Below are 25,843 nucleotides of genomic sequence, written 5' to 3' on the forward strand. Positions count from 1 at the left end.
TATCTGGAAAACAGTTGTCTGTGGAGGCAGCTGCCCAGGCAAGCGGCTGGGTCTGCCACTGCAGGACCTGTGTTCTCATCCTGGCTCTAACATCCAACCATTGTGTGATGCTGGGAGAGATATGCCACCTCTCTGCCCTTCGCCACTTGGCCTGTCTTACCTGCGAGGCACCAAAACTATCTGGATCAAACCGTTGCTAGGATATGCAACCCTAACCTTGTCAGGGTTAAAGGCCCACCTCTTAGCTCTGAGGCATTCACCAGGTAGGGCAACCTCTTCTGCTAGAAAAAGGCAACGTTGGCGGATACACAACAGCAGAAGGGTTGAAACAGTTCTCCACCGTTTACCATCCTGTTCTCACTCCCGTCTCATGCCAGACTGCCTTGCCCTCCTCCCCGGCTCCATCTCCCCGTGCTGTTTGCAGCGTCCCGGGCAGCAATACAGTGGCTGTTTCACTGCTGGGCTAAATAGACACCAAAATACATTCATTCCTGTAAGCACAGGCTTAGGTGAATAATAATTTGCTCCAAATTACAAAGTAGCAGCTATTGTGAATGCTCTGTGGAAACCCTGTATTTCAAATGTTACCATGGGCAAATAATGGAGAAGACCCCACAACACAGAGAGTTGCAAGAGTTAGTGAGAGGGGAGCAGGAGGTGCCTGGCCAGAGACCACAGAAACACATGCAGGCTCCAAGCTCTGAAAGGTCTTGGCGTGAAGATGGCAGAGTCCAGTTACCGTAGCAAAGCTCCAAGGCATGCTGTTGGCTGATCTTGTCCCCACAAGAGCAGCATTCATTTCTCATGTGATGTCCATGAGTTAAAGGAAAGGAACGGACATGGCTTCTTACAGGAGAGATACATTATCTCATGTCTTGTTAAGATCTAAAGGAAAACGGGAGCAGGAACCAACAAGGTGCTCTGCAAAAATGAGCATGCTGACACTTCTACACATGCTCTGCTTGGGCCAAGAAGCAGCATGGAGCTCTCCTGGTTCTCGCTGCTCTCTTTCACGACTCCAGCGCTCCAAGGGAAAGCCCAAACTGCCAGATCTAATCCACAGAATGATCCTAGCCAGCCACCACCCTTTCTACCATGGCCTCACACAAAACAGAGGACTGCTACTGAGGCAGCTTATGAAGCTTTGGGGTAAGACACTTTCTGCACATAGCTGGACCTCAGGCATGCCAAGCACCATCACATCCTGATACCACCACACCCTAGAATCAGCATCTGGCCCCATCACTGCACTAAATGATGGTCAGGAGTAACAATGGGAAAATTCTCCGGGATCTTACAAAACTGAGATTCTCCAAACACATCAAGGAAGACAGCAGCATCATTTCAAGCTTAGAGCCTCCTGCTCTGAAGAGGCCTGTACTTAAAACAGATTTATGCACTCACCCATCTTGACTACGTATCAAAGCACGAACACTTACATACAGGCCTGAAGACGTGCAAACGTAAGATCCCAAGACACAGCGCTGCAGTGGGCATCTGGAGTCTTTGCTCAGGACCCACAGAAGAAGGCAAGGACAGCCAGGAGACAGTGTTGCCACACGTTTATAAATCTGATAAATACAAGTATAACACCCTGCCCACAACAATGGGGCAGAGGAGAAAGAAAGGGAGTCCCAAAGGTTGCTGAGAAAGCACTGCCTCATACTCAGCAGCTGGAGGGTATAAGACAGTTGGATTTACGCCGATGTGTCAAACAACTTCTCGATCATCTCGCCCACCTGGTCGACCTGGTATTTGATGTACTTCTCGGGGTTCTTGGTGAAGGGCACGTTGCCATATCTGCAAAGCGAGACAATCCCTGGGTGACAAGCAGTTGGAATTGAGCAAAAGACACCCTCTGCCTCGTGTTCTCCATGTGGAGAAAGGCTGCTCCCACCTACATCCCTCTGCCAGAGAGAACAGCTCTACTGCGCTCCTCTGCAAGCGCCACTTGAACCTGACAGGGTACCTGGTAGGGAGCAAGTGACCTAATTACAATGGATTTCATGGGGTTTACACAAACACCCCAGGGTGGCTCAGAGCACTGTGCTAGCTAAAACGTCTACATTCACCCTGAACGAGGATCAGGGCGACTGCAGATACCCACAACTAGAAGAGCGCAGCTTGGGGGCGTTCTAGCACGAGATACAGGCCTGCAGGAACGTGCCTCAGTTCTGTCTGGCTACTCTAGGCCCCAAAGACTTCAGTGAATCCCAAGGAGAGAGGACAATGTTGCAAGGGGTTGTCACCTGTTCAAGAAGGCACCATAGGTCTCTTTCACAATAGTTTTCTGCGCCCGGCGGATTTTGTCCCGTTGCTCCACATCTGGAATAGCCCAGGCCTTCTGGATCTTACACAGCTCCTCCAGCCCATCATTAAAACCCTGTTCAAAACAGAACACAGCAAACACCCTGGCTGCAGTCAAGTCTCTCTACCGGGTCTGATGCTCTTTCCCTCCACTGCTGACCACCATTAGATAGACCTTTGGTCTGACCCTGTTTGACTGTCCTGACCAACAAGGGGATGTTCTCATACCATTCAAGGCCTTCTTACCTTAAAGCGCTCCTTTATCATCTGCCTTTCTTTATCCTTAAGCTGCAACAAGGAGGAAAAGGATTTCATTCAATCTTCCAGAAATAAATTTCAACATCGCTATTTGCTCTCAAACTCCCCATCCAATCTAAGTGATACCCCCCCCCCCCATCTGCTTGGATCAAATTGCCTCTCCTAAAACAGAGGTGAGAAAGCTGCAGTGTGCAGCACATCCTATATTCAGTGACTGGCTTTCATCTGAAGTAGGTTTAAAGAGAGTAATTTTCAGCCAGAACAGACATAAAAATAGACTTCTTTATGCTTGAAGCCCTTTCTAAGGGAAGGGCTCAGGGTTCTGCAAACCTGAAATAGCAGCATTTGCTTGGGTAGAAAGGCGAGAACAGAGGCAGAGATGAAAAGACCTATATGAATCTGGGGCAAGGGAGATTAGAAGTCAGTGCTGCTCTCCATTCTTGTCCCAGCCACAGTATTTACTCTGCAGAGCAATACTGGTATGAGATAGAGAAGACCTCTGGGGATTTCTAAATACAAGAGAGGAGATGACAGAAATTGCCAGAATTATCTCAAAACCATTCTTGTCTATCTTCTCACCTTCGCTCCTGGTTGAAAGACAGGCAGGTTTCTCTCCAAAATGTAATCTGTCACCTTCAACCAGCTGCATGAGGTGGGAGAGAGGTAAAAAGGAGGAGTTACTCACCAAAACATCTGCCTCCTCACCCTTGACCCAAAAGCCACTGCAGACAATACACACCCACCCCTGTCCACAACCACCACTCTCCCAGTTACATTAACCACTTGCAAATCATGATACTGGCTATTCCGTTTTAGGCTAATCTCTCCCACCGCTCCAGCGGCATTGGCCACGAATCTCCCAGGGAGCTCTCAAACTACGACAAAGGCTAAGGGAAGAGCACAGGATGCCACCTGACCTGCGCTGGTAAGTCTGAATCTGCTGTTCAATGAGCTCCCGGTAAGATCTCTCTGCTGTCTTCTGTGTCACGGCCACCAACTGGATCAGCTCAGACCTAAAAGAGGAGGAGGTTTCGCACCCATTCAGGAGGCACAAGAATCAGCTGTTCTCAGGGCTGCTAGCAGGACAGCAACATTTCAAGCCTCTATCAACAAGATCTTTTGCACCCTTTACAATACAGGGGACCTTGAAAAGCACAAACCAAGAAACAGAAGCTACTCCAAGCTACTTTCCAAAGGCATGCCCCACCATCCTCCTGAGATCAAAGGATTCTCTGCAACCTAAGGCTTCTCTCTTCCACCTTCATGTAACGTAACGTTTATAGAAGGGCAAAGGCTTCAAAAGGGCAGTTTCAGGAACAGAAGAAAGAGCAGAGAAGAGAGGCCAGCAAGTAAACATACTCTGTATCAGAGCCACACTCCAGAAGAGTGCTTACTGTGACAAGGATCTGGCTGGACTTCGGGGAAACGTACCCAGATACACACTTACTTCTCCAGAGATTTCAGGATGTAGTTGTAATTGTTATGCAGAAAGATAGCACTCAAAGCTGGGTCTTCATAAACCTTGGATTTACTAAGAAGATTAAGCTGCAAGTTCCCCAGCACTTTGCCTTAAATAGGAAAAACATAGGACAGAAGATTTGCACTGAGATTTGTCATTACTGGCAACCCAAACCGAGCACCTTGTAGTACTGTAGTATCCAGCATCACCCTGAAGCGTTGTTGAACTCACAGCAAAGCAAACAGCGCATAATCCCAACTGCATGTACAGGTGAAAGTACAGTCACAGGTACTTAAAAAGCCTACAAGTCTTATGCAGATTTTTCCTCAGCAGGTAACCAAAACCACTCTGTGAACTAGTTCTAAACCTGTTGCAGTAAGGGCACAACTCCCAGGTCCAACACGGGTGATCAGACTCAGCCTGAGCATGACACAGACTCAGATCTCCAAGAAGCTGAGGAACCTGACCACTGCTAGAACCGATCATCACAGGAAATAGTGCCATGAATTCCTCTGACCACCCAACTACTGAATGCAGGATCAGGTTTTTTTTGTTGTTTTTTTTTTTTTTTAAAAACATGTCATACACACACACTCAGAGCCACTTCAGCAGTGGGGAATCCCTTACTGTACAAAGGCACAAAGTGCAGTGTGAGGATGATTTGTGCCAACTGACAATAACAGCTCTGCAGCACAGGGCACTGTGCTTTGTCCTGTCTAATTGTAACAATCCCAAGTTCCCAGTCTGACCTTTTTTCTCCATCCCCTCTCAGACTCTAGCTCAAACATGGCCAGTAAGAGACATAGCTTCTACTCTTCACCCAAGAACGTGCCAAGTGAAGAACAGCTGATGGGGCAGAAACAGATGGGAAGGTGTGCACAGTACTCACAGATATAGGTGCTCAGTAGCCGTCTGCTGAACTCTGAACTGTAGCTACTAGCTGAAGAGCTGGTCTCTGAAAAGAAAAGAGCCTTAAACCAGTTAAAATGCCATGGGGAAGGGGAGTATATCTGTGGTCAGCCTGCCTTTATTCTAACAAGCTGCTTTCCTGTTGCTATGGATTTAGTGCAGCACTCCTGTCAACAGCAACATTAGCTCCCTCCTTCAATGCTGATTATCAGCAGATTATCCAGGGCGAGGGTGGAAAATCTCTGCACCCCGTGATCCTTGTATCTGCATCAAGTGCTAGATACCCTGGCAGAAATCTCTCCCTTCCTTCCTATTCCTTCCTAGAGCTCAGAGGACATCCTCTTGGTCAGAAATTGAGCCATTAACCACATCCTCCCCATCATTGTGTCCCACCTGAGAAGGGCTTTATAAGCACTAGAAATTTGCAATTAGAAAACAGATGAAGTGAAGTTGATGGCTGCAGGCACACAACAGTAACTGAAACAAGCTGAAGGGCTCTGGAAAGTTTCAGCCACCCCCATGGTTGCCTGCTCACAGCAGCCTGCCTTGATCTGCACAAGGGACTGCGCCAGCACAGGAGCCTGCTCATACAAGCAACGACTCTGGGCTGGCACAGGTTCCTCTGTCTATTCATAAGATATGGCTTCCTACCCTCAAGGGCTTGTGTCTCACAGGACACGTAGGGCAGATATCCCCTCCTTCCCTTCCAAGGAATTTGGCAGCTAGGCCTAGTCCAGGTGGTCTGAGTTCATAAGCACCCCAAGGGAAAGGCTGAGGCTCCTGTTGCTGGGAGTTGGACCATAAGGAGCTGAGCACACCCAGCACAAGGTGTGATTCCAGCTGGGCCGATTTGATTTGATGCTGGCCCAGCTGGGCCAGCATGCCAAACAGATTCAGTGCCATTAGAGTGTCTCCAGCCCGTTTCAGCTCATGGGGCATCCCTCATCATCTGCAGATGACAAGCCCTCCCTATTCTCTCCAGCCCGCTGGCAAGAGTTACTTACCCTTTTTACTTCTCAATTATGTGTTGATTTATTTACCACTCATACAGCATAAAGGATTACCATACATCAGAGTCCAAGGCAATGTGAACAGGTACATGTAGGTAAGTCTGCTTACCTCTGGGATCTAAAGGAATATTGTATGTGTCCCCAAGAACTACAAAGATTAAGGCGGAGCAAAGAGAAGAGGGGAGGGAGGAGAGAAAGAAACGCAAAGCGCAAAAAAGATAGGTTAGAGACCACCATCCCTTCAAGAACAAAGCAGATATTAACACAGAGCAGCCACAGACAGCCACACGGAAGAGCAAGCAAGAGTCCCTCCAAGGCCACAGATGGAGCTGGAAATGATGGAGGAAAGGCCAAGTCTATAACCTCCTTCCCCTGCTAGACATTCACGTGTCACTGTTTAGATACAGCAAGACGCCTCACTCCAAGTCGGTTCCAACCAACCCGTTGACAAGGGAAAGCCTCCCCTCGCTTCACAGCAGCAGTTCAGCTGCTCCTTGAAATGAGCCACACCATCCCCTGTACCTTTCTGGGAAGCTGAGCAAAGCCATCCCATCATCACTCCATGGTTTAGCATCTCCTCATGGCAATACAGGGCCTACAGAGCCTACATGGAAATTGCTCAGTGGGCAGCAAGCGACTTCTTGGATCCACTGCATTTATCTGCTCTGCTTTTGCTACCACTTGAGGGAAACATTAGCTGGGAAATCCATGCATCTTTCTCTGCAGTCACTTGGGACAGCTACAGGAATTATGTAACACCCAACTCCAGACACCCACCTCTGACCTAGTGACCAGAAGCTGCCATTGCACCCATGGGGGCAATTCACCATCCCAAAGCAGATGCCTCCATGAGCCAGAAGTTACTCTCCTCCTGAGCTCTGGTGATGTAATCACCTCTGATCTGATGATGTTTAGTCTAGGGTGACATTAGGCCCACGGACGGACAGGGGTCACAGCTCAACCAGCATTCAGTATCCAGTGCATAACTCAGAACGAGATACAATGCAACAAACAGCTTTGCCCTGTATCAGTGTCCTGGGCTGGGCTAGGCCTAGCTTTTGGATCAAGTGACAGAGCTGTTTCTGCATGAGAGAACACCACAGGCAGAGAGCAGGGAGTGTCTGGCAGCAGATGGCCCTGAAGGCCAAACTGCAGATGGAAAGAGCAGATTTACAATACTTAGACTGTGGGTCACCTCCTGCATGGCTCTGAGGTACTAAACGTCAGCCTAAACTACCAGATCAGTTATAATTACACTGACCTCACACCTAAATAATTGAGCAGACTACAAAGAGGTATTTTCCCCCCTCTCAAGCTGTCTTTACTCTGCAGGATCCCTCTATACCTGATGGGACAATTAGCCATAATTAAAGAAAAATGGCTCGCTTATGCCCCTGACATTCTGTTACATGACCAATATAAAAAGAAAGCCTATGCCACCTTTTTAATCAGCCCACATGACAGATTTTTGTCACGAGACAGCACTTCAAGTCTTTGAAATCATAGCACTGGCCTCACCATTCAGGGAAGCACATGGGAAACAGTCCGTCTCTCTAAGAGAAAATTCAGAGAATCTCTTTGGCCAAGGACAGCCAAGGCCACAGAGGCCTTGAGCACTCCAAGCTTGCAGGTGGAGAGGGCATGTGACAGCTGCTAGAGGAGATGTGGCAAGATGCAGAGACACATCCTAGCTTTAGTTAGCCCAGCACTGCTTGGAAAATTTGGCCAGAAATTGCATTTAGAAGTCTTGAGGCAGCTGTGAGCTTCCCCCTTTCCCAGCTCTTAAGGCACTCCCCTAGCTCTCTCCAAACGCCTGCCTCCTCAGGCCCCGTGCCCCCCAAATCTCAGGCTCTCCATCTCTCCAACCTGCTTTATTCCAGCCTCTCCAGGTGAAAGCGTAAGATCTGCCAAGGCTGAGGGTTCACTACAGAGCTGGGACCTGCTGCTCTGCAGAGAGCTGAGAAATCATGCTGCAGCTCATATGCAGGAGCAGTATCCTGTTACATTAGGCAGCAGGTCTGAGCTCCTGATCCATCCATTTCTCTCCGGAACTAGTTTCTTCTTTGGCATCCTGGAGAGCTCAGCTAAAGTGTGCCATATACCTTAACAGAGTGACAAACAAAATAGCTCACAAGTCACAGCTTGACCATGGCTGGATGCTGAGGGGAATATTCTTGCTACTCTGACCAGAGGACGTGGCAGGGAGAGAAGGCAGTTCATCACTGCACAGCCTACTTACAGCTAACTCATCTAGACCAGCCATCCTCACTCCCACACGGAGACTGGACCAATCCCCCATGACTGTTTTGAGGTTAAATGGCTGAGGAATCCTCTCTTGATACTACAGTACACATTAGCAACAAACACCATCCAAAGAACACCTGATGGGAGCAAGCCTGGCAGGCCAGCGGGGAAACCCTCTGCATCCCTTGGAGATCTCCAGGTAACCATCTACGTGGTCAGGGCAGATTGGAGGGCAAGACAAACCACAGGGAGAAGGACAGGAGGAGAACAGGCTCACAAGTGCGTGTTGAGGTTTGACCTTTTTAGGGAAGATGTTCAGACAATTTGGGGAAGGAACTGCATGCCTAAACAAGCCCCACGCATGTACCTTGAGATGCCAGCATAGCACCCGCCGTCTCCTGGAAATCCAACAACTGCTGTAGGAAGAGAATGGCCTGAAAAAGATGAGGAAAAGTTAACCGCAACTAGCACTGGGTCTCCTATGCTCGACTAATAAGGACTATGAAGGTTCACGTGTCCCACCATATCCAAAAGCCTTCAAGTAATAAACCACTATGCTCCTCTGAGCTGCTTGTTTTCACCCACGCAGTCACATCACAGCTTTGCAAGGGTAACTAGCTAATATCTCAGTGCAAGCCAGTTAATCCCCCTTCCAATACACCCTAATTCAAGGCAAGAAATTTCCCTACTGCTCTTGTCAAAACCAGCCTCTGAAGAGTGAATTTTAAAGAGGGGATAATTAAAATAGTCACATACATTGCTGGTGAGTTCGTGAACTGTCCCATCTTTTGGCATGTTATATTCCTTGTCTGGATCGTTCTGAGAGAGGAAAAAAAATAAAACATAAAGCAAGCATGTAAGAAGAAAGAGGGGGAAAAAAACCCCATGCGTGTAAAATAACTGCTGCAAGTGAACTGCAGGCTTGTTTACATAGCCTCTCTCAGTATCCTCAGTCCCAGCACTCTCAGCGCCATCTCCTGGCACTCAGAAACCACAGCTCCAACGCACCAGCCCCCAGCTGCTTAGGACCACAGGGGCTTTCAATTCACTGGCTGGGCAGTGCGTTCACTGACCCAACCGCATGCTGAGACAGCTTAAAGTGAGTCCAGCAAAACTTTTACACTCAGCAGTTTTCCTTTCTTTTTGAAAAAGGATTAAGCTCTCAGACATTGACTTGATGTCTGCAGAGGCTTGGAAGTCCATGTCAACTTATTTGTAGTAAGACCTGCAACAGCCATATGCAAAGGCCTCTGTTTAATTATAAGCACATTTGAAGCCAGGGGCACAAAACAAGGATGTTCCTCCTGTATTTCAAATCAACATCCAGCAAGCACAGCCCTGCTTTAGAGTCAGAAAAAACATGGCCTTGTGGAAAGCAGGAAGCTGAACTGGGGGCTCTGCTCACAAAAACCCTCTTCCAAACCTGCTGGCCTTGCTAGAGAGAACAGTGAGGGGAATCCTACCTTAATGTTGTCTGCAAACTCTTCCAGTGCCTTCGCACCAGTGGTCTCCATGGAAGTGATCAGCCCTGGCAGTTTGTTCTTTGTGCCTGCTGCAGTTCCCTGGAACAGTCCCAAAACAGACCAGAGAAGGTGAATAATTAGCATTTGACCTCTCATTTGACACTTACTCCCAATCCCCACATTTCACTCTCATTCCCCACATGCCAGGAGATTATTTACAGTATCATCAACAGCAAGTGAAAACCTGCATTCCTCAGCCAGCCAGAAAGGGGGAATGCTGTGACCCTTCTGCAATATCTAATACAGGAGGCTGGTATATCACAGTCATGAGCTTCAGCTGGAAGCAGCCAGAAGCCTTGCTAAACCTGGATGCCGTTATTTGCTATCTGTAAAACCTGTGCAAGCACATGCTAGACTTCTCCTCAGAGCAGCTGATCTTCCAGATACCAGCGAGCATCACCTAAACTGAGCTCAACATTGTTCAGAGGGCATGGATATAGCGGATAACCCAGACAGTCCATCACCAGGTCATCACTTCAACTGGAGAGAACTTATGCGGAGAGAAACAGGCTGGCCCAGCATCCCAGCAGGAAGCACACTGCATCTGTGTCATTCCCAGGCCATGCTGGAAGACAGAGTCAGCACGGCTTTGATCAAAGCTACTGTTACTACTACTTTCACTAAGCGCTCCAGGCAGCCTGAGCCATAGGACCCTCTCTATTTCCATCACACTTACCTGCAAGACCTGATCAAATTCTGGCTTCATCTGCTTGAGGTGCTTGAGGACAGGGAAGATGGTGAGCACAGCCGAATAGTCGTGTCGTATGATGGCTTTCCGGGCAGCTGAGACAATGTTATCCCCCTCCATGATTAAGTTATCTAATGACTCCTGCAACAAAGCCAGACAGTCAGAAAGGAGCAGTGCAACTTTTGCTCAGGTAGCACAATGCAAGATCAGGAACCTGTTGAGGATGCCAATTTAGCTGACAGCAGGTGACTGGTGGTAGCCAGTATGGCAAGGTGAGTGACTCAGAGCACATGTTCTCCAAGGTCACTGCCCCAGTTCCCTGAACAGTTTCTAGAGGACAACCCTAGCAGAGGTGGTATTCTTGGACACCCACAGTAGGTGATTGAAACCACGTCCTCGCAACGAGGAGGAAAGGAAAAAGAATTTGTGTGGATCCTTTACAAGAGCAGCCAAGATGAAAGATGCAACTGACCTGGATGAGGGAATCAAAGGTCTTCTTCTGGTGGTGCTCTGGGACGATTTCTGTCAGGAGCTGGTATTCACTCTGGGCCAGTTTGACAAAGGCACTAACACAGTGGATGTACGCATCAATCTCAATGTCGAACACATCATCTCTCCCTGTGGGGGCAAGATGGCTTTCAGAGACGGCCAAATTCACACGGAGCTTCCAGCATCGCTGCTCACTCCAAGGCCTTGGCTTACACAAAGAGCACAAGATTCTTCTGGATCTGGCAGTACGGGTTTTGCATCCATTCTGGCATAAGACCATGATCTAGCTTCTCACCAAACCTGCCCCCTGGGTTTATGCATGGAAAGCTGTGCATACCCCGCAGAAGGGGCGCAAAGTCATCTGCAGTTTGCCAAACGGGCACATCAGGACATCACCAGCAATTTCCAGCCTCACGACAGAAGGCCTGGTTGGAGCTCTTTATTTCTGGGACAAAGACTAAATTTAATCGAGGGCCTGAACAAAGAGTACTAAATTAGGGAAGGGCCGAGGTGAATTATTCAATGTCTATAGTTGTATTTTTAGAATTCCTATCTCCATCAGTCATGCAGATGAAGGCCTGGCATTTTGCATCAACATTTCTGGGAAATCAAGGCTCTCCTGGAAGGCAGCCTCTTCCCACAGGTAGTAAACAAAGACGAAAAACAGGCAGATGAACATTTAAATCCTGTAAAGCAGGCACATCAGCACCGTTAGGTAAAGTATCTGCCACACAATGCTGCATACAAATGCAAAGATTCAAGTTCTGGCACGTGAACGTGTCAGATACATCCCGCAAGACACCTACCTGGTAGGTAGGAGAAGTGCCAGCACAATATAAGGGCATACACTAACGCATGCCAACCACTAGCTGGATGTGTCAGCAGGACAGACACAAATGGACTCGCGTCCTGCGGTATTCGGAGCCCTGTAGTAACCACCACAGGGCAACAAAAACAGGCACAGAGAAGCCTTCTCTAAGCTATGCGGCTGCTGCTTTCCTGCTCCCACCAGGATCTGCAACTTTTGATGGAGTAAAAAAACCAAATCCTTCCCTACACTGACAAGTCCCTCAGGATGATCTTTTGAAAGTTACAGTCAGCAGGTGACACAAACATGTATCAGGATTTTAAAACATGGCCTACAGTGGCGAGAGGCCCATCACATTGCACACCACGTGCGATCCCTTCCCTGTTTGCTTCATGTCAGAACTGAACAAGCCAGTAGCTGCTTATAGGAAAGAGCCCCTCAGCATGGTGGCTGCCAGTCTTTGGTTTGACAAAGTTGGGGTCCCCTGTGGGAGGGCGTAGGGTGCGTGTGATTAGTAGGAGTGAATTCTGTTGAGAAGAGCCAGAGCTTCATAGCCAGAGAAGGCCCATGCTCCAGGACTGCCCACGTAGAGGAACAGCCACTGGCTACAAAACTACTGTGAAACATGCTGAAAAGAAGGGATGTTAGCCAGCTTGTTATGAAGTGACAACGTGGTACTTACCAGCAGCCGGCCCATGCTTGTCGCTCAGGGTATCGGAAAGGTGTTTAACTCGTAAATCATGCTCATGACCTAGTGAGATGTCAGCCGGCACAAACAGAAGGCGCAATTTATCCAGGGTGGTTACAGCATGGATGCTCACACTGGCTGGAAGCCACTTGAAGCTTGGCTTATTTGGTCTGATGGACATTTTTCTACACAATCCTGGGAACGCTACCTAACCAAATCCCTTTGTTGGGTTATGTAGTAGTTGCCACCTTTTGAAACCTGATGAGAAGTGTGCACTAATCATTTTGCTGCTCCACAGGTGTCCCTTGAAACTCTTGGCATAAGCTCTGAATGGGACAGCGGGTACCAGAAGTCCAATTTGTACCCACCACCATTGCAAGTCCAAACTCAAAGCCCTTCTGCAGCTCAAAACCGTTGATTTTTTTCCCCTATAACTGATGACAGTCATCATCTGAGATTCAGCAGACTACAACGTAGGCACTGAGGAGATCTACGTCAGATGAAGATGTAACAGGAAGCGAGAAGGTCTTACAGATGCTTTGAAGCAAGTGACCTCTCTTCTTCCCTACATGGTACAACCTCTCTGAGCAGAGGAGATCAGAATATGGCAGGAGACCCTGATTGTTTAGATAAGTATTCAAAGGGAAGATGTACAGGCAAAGATGCATTGGGCTAGCTGTGGTCTAACACTTCTGCATCAGGTTTGGAAAGGTCACTAGGAAACTGGAGGTCCAGGCGAAAGGAAAAAAACAGGAACACCAAAGGCAGATGTCATCAGAGCAGAACAGAGCTTCCATTAGCCCAGGTAGCTGTAGTGGATTGACTGCTTTAAGGCAAGACTCCTTTCATCTGTGCTCATGTCTACAGATACTTTGAAATTCAGACACTCAGTTCAGATAACTGATTTGGGCCTCCAGTGTCTCCCTTGTTCCCCAAAGATTACTCTATCTGATGATGTCCACCGAGCATTGGGCTAATGGAAGCCCTACCTGGAAAAGCAAGGCTGATACACAGAGAAGCTCAAGGGCGAAGTAGCTAGAGCTGTGATTACCTTCCATAGGAATGAGGTTAGAGGCCCCCTTTTTCCCATCTAGACCATGCTGAGAGTACTGTTTCAGAAGGTTCTGAGCCTTCCGGATCGTGCCTGTCACCAGAGCCAGAGAGAAGAGACAAGAAGACCTAGAAAATGAGCGAAAGAAAACAAAACCAGAACACCAGCCCTCCACCAGCAATAGCCACCCTGTCCCTGGGAGAGGACGCTGGGCACCAATGAGCATGCTCAGTACAGGAACACGAACCCCAAACTGATGTCCAAGAGCGCTGATGCAATTGCATTTCCAGGATGTTCCCCTTCTTTGAGAAGGGGCACAAATTCCAATCAATGCTACGGAATCAGGGAGCATTCAAGTCAGTTTAGGGAGGTGACATGGCTGGGTGAGAAGATGTAACCAGAGAAGGAAAGCAACAAAACATCCTTCCCTGTAACAATTTTATTTAAGCTGGTACTCTGCATCCAAGCATACAAGGCTTATTGCCTTCCCCGAGCCCTGGAAGTCAGGCTTCGTGGCACGGACAGTCTTACTGCTAGCCAACAACACACCGACTGCTCCCAGAGCCACAATTCCAGCTGTTCAGCTAGACCTGTAGGAAAAGGTGCCCTTTCTGAGGGGTGCTTTCTGAGCATGCTCAATATAGATCCATCAGGAACCCGACAGCCAAGACAAGGAACAATCTCTGGCTTTACAGGAAGCAATAAAAAGGTGATAACCTCAGGGCTCAAGAGAGCCATTACAGCAGCAATTTCCAACACAGGAATCACAGAATAATGGATGGATTCTGCCTACCCCTGTCTAGCTCTCATTAAAAGGCACCCTAATCCCTAAGACACTTCTCCTCTAAGGAGCTGCAAATCACTTAAAAACGTGGGGGGAGGGGGGAAAAAAAACAAACACATGTAGGTTAAAAGAATTATACTTAACAAACAAAAAATAGACAGAACTGAACAAAAGCTGATGCTGGATATGCAGCTAGAAAGCACAAAACAAAGCATTAATGTGACAACTGAGAACTAAGCACTGTTTCCACGTTAAAAGGTTAGTGGTCATGCAACAAGCTACGACGGTCACAAGCACATGGACGCTTCTCGCAGCAGAGTCTTGATGCTGCCTGTGCAACAGAGAAAGGAAAGTTTGGGGAAGGTACAAGGAGTTTCTATAGGAGACCAGATGAAACAGAACTGGGTAAACCAAAAAAGGATCTAAAATAAAAATGATGCGGCCAAAATTAGGAATTGTTCTTCTGCTTGAAAGTAATAAAAACTTCAAACATGCACAAACCCTGACTTCCACCAGCAACTCTGTCGGCTGCAGCACAGCCAGGGAATGAGTATTTTCTGTCTGAATGCTGAGGGCTGCTATCCTGAGGGAAAGTCCAAGTATACACTGCAGAACAGCAACCTGGTGTTGGGGAACAGCTTCATCCCTAAAAGGAAAATATGGCGGGGGAAGGAAATTTCAGGTCCTTCAGACAGCGCATCTCTAATGGGGGAAGACAAGAATGCTTCTGGGAGAGAGCGGTTCCCGTTCAACTACCAATCTGCCTTAACCTCCTTCACTTATTAAATAGCAGAACATGGTCTTCAAGTAAAATATTTCACTGGCAACAGTTTCCCCCTGCCAGTTCAAAGTGTTCTTAACCACTTAAGAAAGAAGGGAAGGGAAAAAAAAAAAAAGAAAAAACCCTTAAGACACATTCATCTGGCAGGGAACTTCTCCCTCTAGACCCACAGCAAGGAAGGTGGGAAGACGCACAGCCACGACGCGCTGATGCACTTGCTCCTAGTTTCTACCATGCGACCAAACAAGAGAGCTATGCCACGTCTTCCAAGCATCCTGATGCTTTTCACACCCAGCGCTTCCACTTTATTCTTAGCTGCTTTCAGAAACCTTAAGGTCTAACCTCGAGAGCTTGGCTACAACAGAAAGTGCCTTTGAGCAAAGCAACAGCCGTCAGCAGGGCCACAGCAAGCTCTGGAGATGTGCACTAAGCCGTCACTACTGCCGTCACCATGGCCCAGCTGATGCACAGCAACTCAACCCAGGGACTGTTCTTCTGCCAGGTTTCTTTCACCTTTCCCATTTGCTTTTAAGCATAGAAAAGTAAAATGATTTGAAAAAACCTGAAAACCAAGCAAGAGTACAACTGCTGTTGCTGTCAACAGGATCTCATTTCACAGGTATGCAGTGCACTTCTCCACAGCCCAGCCCTGCCAATTTCTTCTCCGAGGAGAGCTGCAATGCCTCTGCTGCATTTTATTTGCATAAGTACAATTACCTGTGTGTACACTGACACACTCCAAGTGTTTATGAGCATCACTTCAGTGCTGCCGTATCCCTGGTACTTAGCGGTGTAATTAGGCTTTAATAGATTCTAGTGGAAACCAAATGCCTTTGTTCCATGATTGTTTTCCCCTGTTAGGCAGCTTGCAAACCAAATGGGATGACATTTCAGCTACTAATGAAAGCATCTCATTCAAGCTAGGCAGTGATCAATATAGGAAACAGGAACAGACTCTTTATTCTGCCACACAAAGACTCCACAGCCTTCTCCGAAGCAGCACCTCACTGTTAGGTACACTGGAGCAGTAAGTTAACAGGAAAAGGGCTCACCCGCAGCTTGATAAGGGGGGGGGGGGGGAAATTATCTTGACACTTTTGCTCCTGTAGCCCATCTGCTAAATAAAGTGGTTTTAAGGCACGTACGAGGCACAATTTTCTAGTGCCTTCTTGCTCTCCTGTTTCTCTCTTCCAGGAGGCAGCTTTCTAACTAAAGAGAAGGATAGTGTATCCTCTTGAGCACTGACAGCAGGAGTTTGTACAAAACTGGCTGAAGCTTTCTGGCTTTTCTGTAAGCAACTAGAGCTAGGTGGTTTCTTCTGGCCTTATCCTTTGCGAGCTTCTGGCAATTCAGAGCTTTGAGCTACCTGCTGCTCTCAAGCCAACAGAAGAGCACTGGGTCTAAAGGCATCACAGAAAAAGAGTAATCATCTTAATGTTTTATGGACAGATGTTTGCAACAGGAAGATTTGGGAACCTGAATACACTTATACTCTGACACAGACTGCTAACATTTCAGGCAGAAAACTGCTTAAAAAAAGCCGACAGATTTCTCCATCAATTCAACTTGCTTCGGCAAGTTTCAGTCAACAGGAGATGACTCTGCCTTAAAAGTATCTCCAGCACTCACAGATTCACAACTGCATGTTGTAAGGATGGGAGGAAGCACAGGGTACACCAACAAATGAAACAATGATGGAGAGAAGGATGCTCAGAAACAATACATAGATATGAAGTTTATTTCCCAGAATCCAACCCAGTGCCCAGGGATTTCTGCCTTGTTGCCTTGTCCCCAAATACCTCACCTTCTCTTCAGTTACTTTTACCCTTGCACCTCACTTTGTGGGTAAAAATGTTGTAGCACAGCAGATTTAGTTTGTTATTTATCCTTTGCAACAGGTTAAGTGTTTATTGGGGTGTGCACTGGGATATTCTTCCTTAAGGATTAAGGAAATCAACTCACTTGTTGGAACAGTGGGAAACCCCTGGACTGAAATACAGTTTGTGGGGGAACTCAATTTTACTTACTGAAGCAATAGCGCAGAAAAAATGACCTTGTCCACATTTGAATAAAGGCTAAAATCAGCAGAATCAAACGCCATAAGATAAATATTTCTATGAAGAGGGCCACCATGCCAGTGTGCAGAGACCTTTGCCTTGGGAGCCGTCCTTGAAAGCTGATGAAACCGCAGAAAAACAGGCCAATCTCTGCTCGGAGACTATTCCCCCCCCCCCACCCTCTATTTCATTTCACTTTTGTGCAATTTAGTACCTGTCAGAGATGGCTGGTATATGAAGTTTAACTGCCCCCATTCCTTCAACAGCTCCAGTCTGGTTCTCTCTCCTTGTTCACAGGAGATTGGAGATAAATTAGCCACTATTTTTTCTTGAGATTGACAATACCCCATTAGATCATTTGACATACACTGTCATTTGACATACCCTTCATACACTGCCACCTCTGTAAGCGCATTCAGACCGTACTCTGTGCCTGTTGCCAGGCACATCTCAAACTCAGATTAAACTGGGTGGAAAAGGGCCAAAATCTCCCAGCAAATCTAGAGCCGAGACATTATAATGACAAGTAATTTTGGATGTCCACATGCATCCATGCTGGAGGAGCCCTGTTTGTAGAGAACAGATGCTTGTGCTTTTCAGACACGTGGGCTTCTTTCTGTTCTCTCTACATGAGCATCCAAGATCTAGAAGCTCACTTAAAAAAACAAAATAAAAAACAAAAAATTTATATACATATATATATATATATATATATTTATATATATTTTTTTTTTAAGTCTACCCATGAAAACATCTCTCCACCTCTGACTAACTTATAGCGTAGGGGAAATGTTTCCATTTACCAGGTGGGTTGGAAACATTTGCTGACCATGTTGACTTCACAGCAATGAAAATCCAGGGATCTTTTCAGCGTCAGGTGGTCGCTGAACTGAGAGCTGTCGACCAAATCCTAAGCCAGCATCTGCTACCTGAGTTTCCCATGGCTCCAGCAAACTCATGCCAAAAACTCTCAACTACAGATCCCCATCTGGCATCTTTTCCGATAGAGATCTACTAAACCACAACAAAAATAACTTTTACCTACTGGAATCACCTTGTTGGGCAAGGGCCACTGTTTGGAAGCTCAACACAAGTGACTGCTGTCATTCTTCAGAGCAGCGTTAAACATTGCTTTCTTTCCATCTGCAGTCCATTAACTCTCCTTAGCAGGAAGATATTGCCCTCTACAGGCCTTCTAATACTGGGGGCAAATTCTTAGGCAAATAACTATTTCTCAAACCCCAGAGGAAGGCCAAGCATGGGGTAAGACATCCCTTTGCCAGGCAGGTCTCTTCTGACGGGAGAAAAAGGGGAAATTCTTTAAGACAGACTCACTGCGCTCACCAACTATTTGGCACATCAGCTCTCAGGAACAGCTCCAGGGCACAGCAGCAGTGGCACAGATTGATTTTTTTAAAGCCCAGAGAAGCGAAATCTGGATATCACAGCCTTCTCCAGGCAGACCTCCCTCTCCAAATATCCCAGGCACATCCTTTGCTTTAGCAAGGTGGGGGCCCCAACAAAGCCTCTCGGCAGGCAGAAGTAAGGAGCGAGCACCAGGGCCAGGACACATACACATAGACACACATTACCTGGGATGAGGACTGCATTCACATCAGGGTTATAAAAATAAACACAACACAATTAAAATGGATGTTTCTTTTCCTCCCTCTTCCCATCCCATCCACTGCCCAGCCCTATCTGCATCTCAAGTTATTTTTTTCCTGAATCTGGCAAAGCTATTTAGACAACACAGGAAAAGTACTGGGGTGGGAGGGAGTACTTGCCGGGCAAATCCCACAGAAATCTGCATTTTTCTGACTTTCATCACCATTACGTGGGAGGCAACGGGGTGCTGGGACACACGGAGGTATAACAGCACTATGCTGCTGTGGGAGGTAAGTGCTATCTTCTGCTGACTCTCCTTACGGCTATGGTCCCACTAGATGGCACATTTCAGAGAACGGGGAACTCCAGGACAGATCCAGCTCTGGCGCTCCAGCTACAGCGGCAGATGGCAGTGATCAGCCTCACCAGGTGCAGAACTCCATTAGGAGAAGGGGTAGAATAACGTAGTCATATTCCTGTCTCTTTCAGAGACAGGCTGAGGCACAGGCTTTAAGAGCCTTTCCAAAGTTTGATTAGGACAGCTTTGGCTAGCTTGTCCATAGGTACTTAGGTCCTGTTTGAACTCCTGATGAGTTCTTGCTTTCCTAGTGCAATCATCATTCACTCTAAACTAGCCCTTAAATTGGTGTGTTTTATCAGGTCAATATTTTCCATTTTGCAGTGGCACAGGCTATATTCTGGTTGAGGACATTCCTGTTGAGACGTTCCCAATCATATTCATTTATAGCCTGCTCAGGTCTCTTACTACTGATGTCCTTGTTAACAGCCTCTTCTCTCCCTGTGCACAGTTCTCTTCTCCCTTCGCAGCCTCCCAGAGAGCACGCCTGATGACTTGACAAATCGAGACGGAAAAGGGCCATAACCTCAGTGCTGAATCCAGTGCAGAGAAGAGGTGCTCATCTCCTAAATCCCACCCCTGCTCCTGCCCTGAAAGCACCTTTTAGGCCTAAAGGCTACCTCAGCAGCGAGAAGGCCCACGCAAGTGTGTCTGATATCCAGGCAAGATGATGCACAGTACAGTGACCCCCACTTCAGGGACTCACCTGGTCTCTTGATGGGCTTTTTGGTGGGGGTGTCCTTCCTTTTGTTCTGAATGGCAGGGGAGTATGGGACCCCTGAGGAGGAGCTGTTCTTACGGAAATGGTCTTTCAGCCCCTTGATGGAGCGGTCTAGCTGGATAGATCGGATTTGGAAGTAAACAGTCATGAAATCTAAAAAGACAAGATAAAGATAGCATCATAAGTAAACACTGTACAGTAAAATAAACCTTTCCTGAAACACACTGTGCCTCAGGGGAACTTAACAGCATTTATGTGGGACTCCCATAAGTGTTTTTTCTGCATTTTAGGCATCTGGACCTCTTTGGGAAGGGAACATCACTTTTTATGTTTGTATAGCGTCTGGCACAAGAGAACCTGGCCAGAACCAAACTGCCAGTGTTCACGGCACTATGCGTTAGACTTGCACTGACGGAGTTCTGCAGAACCCCAAATGCAACGGTGCTGAACCCAGAAAGAAGCCAAAATACAAACAGACTCAATGGAAAGAAGAGCAACTCAGCTCAGAGACGAGTGTTTCTCCCTTTCACAACTGAGAAACTGGAGCAGACATGCAAACATCCCAAAAGACAGCAAAACCTGAAACAGAATCCAGACAACCACTGGGAGTCCTCCATTCCCAGACCAAACCTCTCCTGTCCTGACACAGCCCTGAGATGTCAGCTTTGATTTCAAAAAGATGTCAAGTGCCTCTTTCACTCTCCTGAAGGACTGTGATTTCTCCCTGCCCCCCAGGTGGCAGCAAGTTATCAACTGACAGCAGAAACTCAGCAGACTACCAGGTAACTTACCAGCCCAAGCTGCAACCATGCAATCCCATGGTGGCAAACCACACTGCTGCCTTGTGACATGCAGGCATCAACTGGGGACACCAGAGATGCCCCTGCCTGCAGTAATGCAGTGCTGCATGAGGGTGAAGCGGACGCAGGCTGAAGGCAAGAGCTGTGGAAGACCACAGACCTTTGAGTGTTAGTTTTGTCCCACCTGCTCCAACATCTCCTTAACCTTCCCTCTCAGCTAGGCCAGCCCCTTGGGGCCTGCACAAACTCGTCTTTATCACCTCAAGTGCTAGAGGAGAAAGGCTGTTTCCCCCCCTCACCTCAGCTCAGCCACCTCCAGGCCTTTCTTCCAGAGCAACCCTTTGGGAGGTGGAGCTGATAAACCTAGGGTTCATCACACTAGTCTCCCCTCCCATCTCCTGCGCAGCCACTCTTCCTCCATCCCCTTCCCTACCATATGCCAGCAGCCCACTCCGAATCTACCTCTCTTCCAACCCTGGTCCCCTCAGAGCCCTTCCTTTAAGGCCCTCTTACATTTAACTCCAGCTTACAGACCCCCTACCCACTCAGCAGGCTTAGCTGCTGCCCCATTCACAGATTATAGCAGGGAAAAATCTCCTATTTTCTTCTAAAACAGGCTTCCTTCCCCTGCAGTATTCACCAGGCCCTCCCACCACACAAACTGCTCACCCATCCAGGAATGGATCAGTTTTAGTGTTTGCTGCCTGAAAGCAGACTACAAACTGCCCAACTAAAATAAGATATATATGCTAGAGCTGCCTCCTTTGATCATGAAAAAAATTCTTACACCGCTCCTAAAGATGAGAGCCATGCTCAGTAAGCACAGGAAACCCAGCTGAGAAGTAAGGTAAGTCACTGAGGTGGGGAAGAATTCTAGTATTTGCAGGTATGTGAGACTACTGGTTTCCTGTAACAAGTTCACGGAGTCATTCACTCCTAAAAGGAAAAGTCAGTAAAGGAATATCAAGCTGTAGATAGATTTTGATTTTACAGAACAGGGAAAAAAAAAAAAAAAAAAAAGGGCATGGATTGGCTGAAGAAAGTCTTTGTGCTGTTTTCCTTCCCCTTGGTCACAGTTAATACAAGAAGTTCTGTTTATAAATAGGTCCCAAATAGGGAATAAGTGATCAGTGTGCTCTGCACATTTGTAATAGCTGGGCACTAGGCAGCTGCAGTCCCATCAGAAGGTGCTAGAGATGCAGGTTAAATAACACACTCCTCTCATAGATTTCTTCTGTAGGACAGGCTGCACATTAAAATAATTTGTACTGGATTTACACAGCCTTTGATCATGTCTACCAACAGATCATTCTCTCCAACTGACAGAGCACATTGGATAGGTGATTGAACTACTCACCTACAAGCATGATTAACAGTCACTAGTTTTGCTAGTGCTGCTAGCTACCAACAGCAGTGTCACTCATGGCTCATTAGCTACAGAAGCACCTAAACACAGCCTTGATGGCTGAAGGTGTGTGATCTACAAGCAAAGTTGTACAGTGCTACAAACAACCCTCAACACTCTACTTTCGCTCTCAACCACTTGCGATAAGCAGTTGGAGAGCGCTGACCCAACGGAGAGCTACAAGGGAACAACATGTAACGCTACCAACCTTGATTCCTGCCATTTTCCACTAGCCAGCCAGAAATGCGGATGATATCATGCAGGACGCTTTCAGGGAGGTGCTCCAGAGACATCTCCTCCTGCGTCTCCATTTCATCTTCCCCACTGATGAGGTCCAGAATGAGGATGGGTGGGACCGGCTTGGTGTGCCGTGTCATCAGGCTGCGAAACTCCGATTCCAGTGACTCCTTCCCTCTCTCAAAGAGGGATTTCTAGCACAGAAGAGCAGAAGGATAGAAGAAACACAGGGTTTCTGAAATCAGTCACTCACGAGTCAAAACACTCCATCAGTCTCTGCAGCATTCCTAACCACTGTGAAGCGCCGCATGCTTCAAACTCTGACAACGCTTGTAACTAAGAGACTTTTAAAGTGAATTAAATACAAAAATGCCTGGGAGTTGCTCAGCCTTCAAGTGGGATTGAAACTGATTCCCCATTCTGCTCAAGCAGTTAAAGGACTGACAAGAGCTACTCAGAGGGAGGTTCAATCTACTCCAACACATACAAGATAGGCTCTCAGAAGTCCTACTGGCACAAAACATGAAGAAAGCAAAATGCCACAAGCAGAAATACTGCTGAGTTCACAGCAGAAGCCCAAGCAACCGTTCCTTCAGCTGTGCCCAGGCACCTCCTTTGCCAGGCAACAAGCCCATCAGCCACTCACAGCAAGACAGCAAGCTGCAGGGCAATGTTTGTCCCTCTCTCACCCTTGCCAGGTTTCAGACCCAGGACCTACCACACGATTCAGCTCTGGGCTGTCCGGATTGTTGTCCTGGAAGTATTCCACCGCCTTCTGGATTTTGTCCATGCAATTCAAATATTCTTCCAGCCTCCCAGTGGGGCTGGAAAAAAAAAAGATAGAAAACAAACAAAGAGAGAACCACAGTGATCCAAGGAGTGAAGGAAGAAGATAAAGATATCAAGAAAGGACCAGACTAGACTCAGGATGAAAACATCAGGGAAAACTTCAATTCCCTTTTCTCCTACTAGGAGATCAGGGAATTCTTTTTGCCTCCACTCACAACAAAAAACCCAATTCAGACAGCAAGCGCAGAAGTACTGGTCACTCAACAGCCCACAGCTCTCACCCCTCACCCTCCTCTCCCGGCCAGACCCTAATGTGAAGGTAGATGAAGCTGCCCATCCCATCTCAGAGGAAAGGCCATCACAACACCCTACTGGAGACTGCAAGCAGGCTCCAGAACAGCTCAATTTATTCTGGATGCGGTGACAACATTGACAGGGCAGGAAGAATCTTTGGGAAAAGGGCAGAGAAAAGAAGAGAAACGACCAAAGTTCATGAACTTCATGTGGGAGCACGTGTACAAAACCTGGAAGGGACACCAGTGCAAGGTCTGAACAGGCTTTGCCCTCAGAAGACTGCTGAAGGTCTAATCAAAAAGCTTTCTGGGGGACTGGCGGAAGGGAAAGAGAGTGGGAAAGGTACAAGGAACACAAAGATGAATGCGGGGAGTCAGTTCCTACACCTCAGTCCCAAAAGATCAATGGGATGAAGCTCCCCAGTAAGGTCTAGCTGCTCAACTCACCCTTCCTTTATGATCTTCTCTGTGTCCTTAGCCACATGGTAGTAACTGATGACATGATCCAAGCAGGACAGGGTCTTCTCCACGTTCTCCTGCAGGCGCTGCAGGTTCTCTGTCTGTTTATGGACAGGGATGATAGAGTTCTCCAGCTTCATCAAACGACTTTCAAAGGAGGAGAGGATAGAAACCTATATACCAAGAGAGAAACAGAGCTGAGGACATCCTTCTACATGGATCCACACAGTAGGTTAGCAGTTAGAGTAGAGCAACCAGGGACCTTCAGGTCCCAGCTTGTCTTTCGGCTCTTCTACTAGTTTGCCATGGCTCCTTAGGCTAGCTGTTTAATCCCTCTATTTCCTAATTTCCATTAATACTTACAAAACAGATCACCTGCCATAAAAAGATGGGTCAATCTTTAATTAAATGGTATGTTATTTGAATGCTTTACAAACAAGACAGTACTAAAGAGGAACAAAATTTTATTTGAGAGTAGAAAACAGATCCACAGGAACTGCCTGGAGGTGCCTTAAGTAACAAGGACAACAAAAGCAGAACCCAGCATCCACTCTCCTACGTACCACGAAACGCAAAACTGAGATGTGCAACACAAAAGCACAGGAATGACCATTCTGACCACCTCTTGAATCACACACATTTGGTTTTTAAAAGATAGATACTATGATATCACTTCTGAAGAGTGGGAAAGCTCAGCAGACCCATAAAGAATGTGTAACTGTCATCTTTTCTAGCTAAAAATACAATTCTTTCAAGATGTGCTCCTAGGATGTATTTTCCAAACTTCTCAGACAGTGCCTCTATGACTTTCTTGAAATGCTGAGCCCAAAACTGGGCACAGAATGCTAGCTAAGGGCTCACCAGCGCTAATTAGAGCGCACTAATTACTTTCTACCTCTCACACAAAACACTCCTAAAATAAACCCCAAACAAGATCTGCCTTTATGGAGCAACAACATAATGCTGTTGCACAATCCAATCTGGGGTCTATTAATACCTCTTCCCATGAGGGAGGGCAGTCTGTAAAGAGATGAGACCAATAGCTCATTTGAGCCCAGCCCTGAAGCTCGGGACCGAAACATTCACCAACCTTCCCCGTTGAAAAACCAGGGAAACCTAAAATACTTGCAGAGCGAGCGGTGTCTTCCTCCACATACCTCAGACGTGCATACTGAGAGCCTTGGAAAGGATCCTCCTAACAGAGAGCAGTCCCAAGCCCAACATTAGGGCTGAACTTCACAGCCTTCCTTACCATGTTTTTTGTGAGTTGGTCGCTTTTCTCAAGGCTCTCTTTGATGAAAGAAAGAGTTTCTTCTTCCTGTCGTTAGCAAGGAAAAAACAGGCTTCAATTCTGAACACTGAGGATTTAGCTCATGCAAGATCAGAGCCAAACAATATTTCTGGATTTTTACAAGTCCTGTTAATCACTACAGCAAACCATGCTTGATCTGACGCTAAGGTCACATTTCAACATGCCACCTCTTAAAAGAAATCCGGATAATTAACCCATGGCGAGAGACCCATCACATCATAAACAAGATTTTTAAGGATTACGCATTTCCCTCCAACATCCCGAGTCCCAACACCTTAGCAGCACGCTTTGCTGTCAAAGCGCAACAGAAAATTAACACCTTCACCACAGAGGCACCCTGATTCAGGCGGCACGTCTCCCGGGGCGCTCTATAGGCAACAGGGGTATTCCACAGGCATCACGTTTCAGGGGCAGCCGTGAACCTGCCGCGACACAACCGCCGAGGGCTGGTTCCGAGCCACCGAGGCCCAGAGACGAGGGGGGACCAGGGCCTCTCTCCTAGGCGACGAGCAGAGACCCCCAGGCCCGGCGCCCGCGGCCAGGCCCGCAGCAGGCTCCCGGCCCAGCCCCACCTGCTTGAGCTTGCCCTCGATCTCCCTCCGGCGGGCCGACACCTCCTCGGTGGGGATCATCCTGCCGCGGGGCGCCGAGGTCACCCTCCGCCGAGAGACCCCTCGCCGGTCACCCTCTTCCGCCCCCCGTCACCCTCGCGGCGCCATCTTGGGAGCGGCAGCACGCACTGCGCATGCGCGCTCGGGCCAGCCGCCATCTAGAGAGTGGCCTCCACATAAGGGGGGCCGGAAGG

At 47.6% G+C, this 25,843-nt stretch overlaps 1 protein-coding gene across 13 annotated transcripts; it reads right to left on the minus strand.

The window, feature by feature from the left end:
* Positions 1-1,545: 1,545 nt before the first annotated feature.
* On the minus strand, positions 1,546-25,843 carry EXOC7 (exocyst complex component 7). 13 transcript variants are annotated; one of them, XM_068913144.1, is made up of 22 exons: positions 25,611-25,816; positions 24,979-25,044; positions 23,715-23,899; positions 22,904-23,009; positions 22,157-22,379; positions 19,729-19,896; positions 18,649-18,660; positions 13,435-13,527; positions 12,378-12,446; positions 10,871-11,016; positions 10,387-10,539; positions 9,651-9,749; positions 8,944-9,006; positions 8,555-8,621; positions 6,053-6,091; positions 4,914-4,979; positions 4,013-4,133; positions 3,483-3,578; positions 3,145-3,208; positions 2,554-2,595; positions 2,250-2,383; positions 1,546-1,800 (listed from the first exon to the last, which is right to left on the minus strand). In XM_068913144.1, exons 1-22 carry the CDS (start codon positions 25,668-25,670, stop codon positions 1,698-1,700), a joined length of 2,175 nt encoding a protein of 724 aa, XP_068769245.1. In that variant the 5' UTR covers positions 25,671-25,816; the 3' UTR covers positions 1,546-1,697. The 13 variants fall into 13 exon arrangements, with proteins under 13 accessions (XP_068769245.1, XP_068769246.1, XP_068769252.1 ...); XM_068913145.1 differs by lacking the exon at positions 18,649-18,660; XM_068913151.1 differs by lacking the exon at positions 13,435-13,527.

Source organism: Struthio camelus, chromosome 19, assembly GCF_040807025.1.
Source record: "Struthio camelus isolate bStrCam1 chromosome 19, bStrCam1.hap1, whole genome shotgun sequence".
NCBI lineage: Eukaryota > Metazoa > Chordata > Aves > Struthioniformes > Struthionidae > Struthio > Struthio camelus.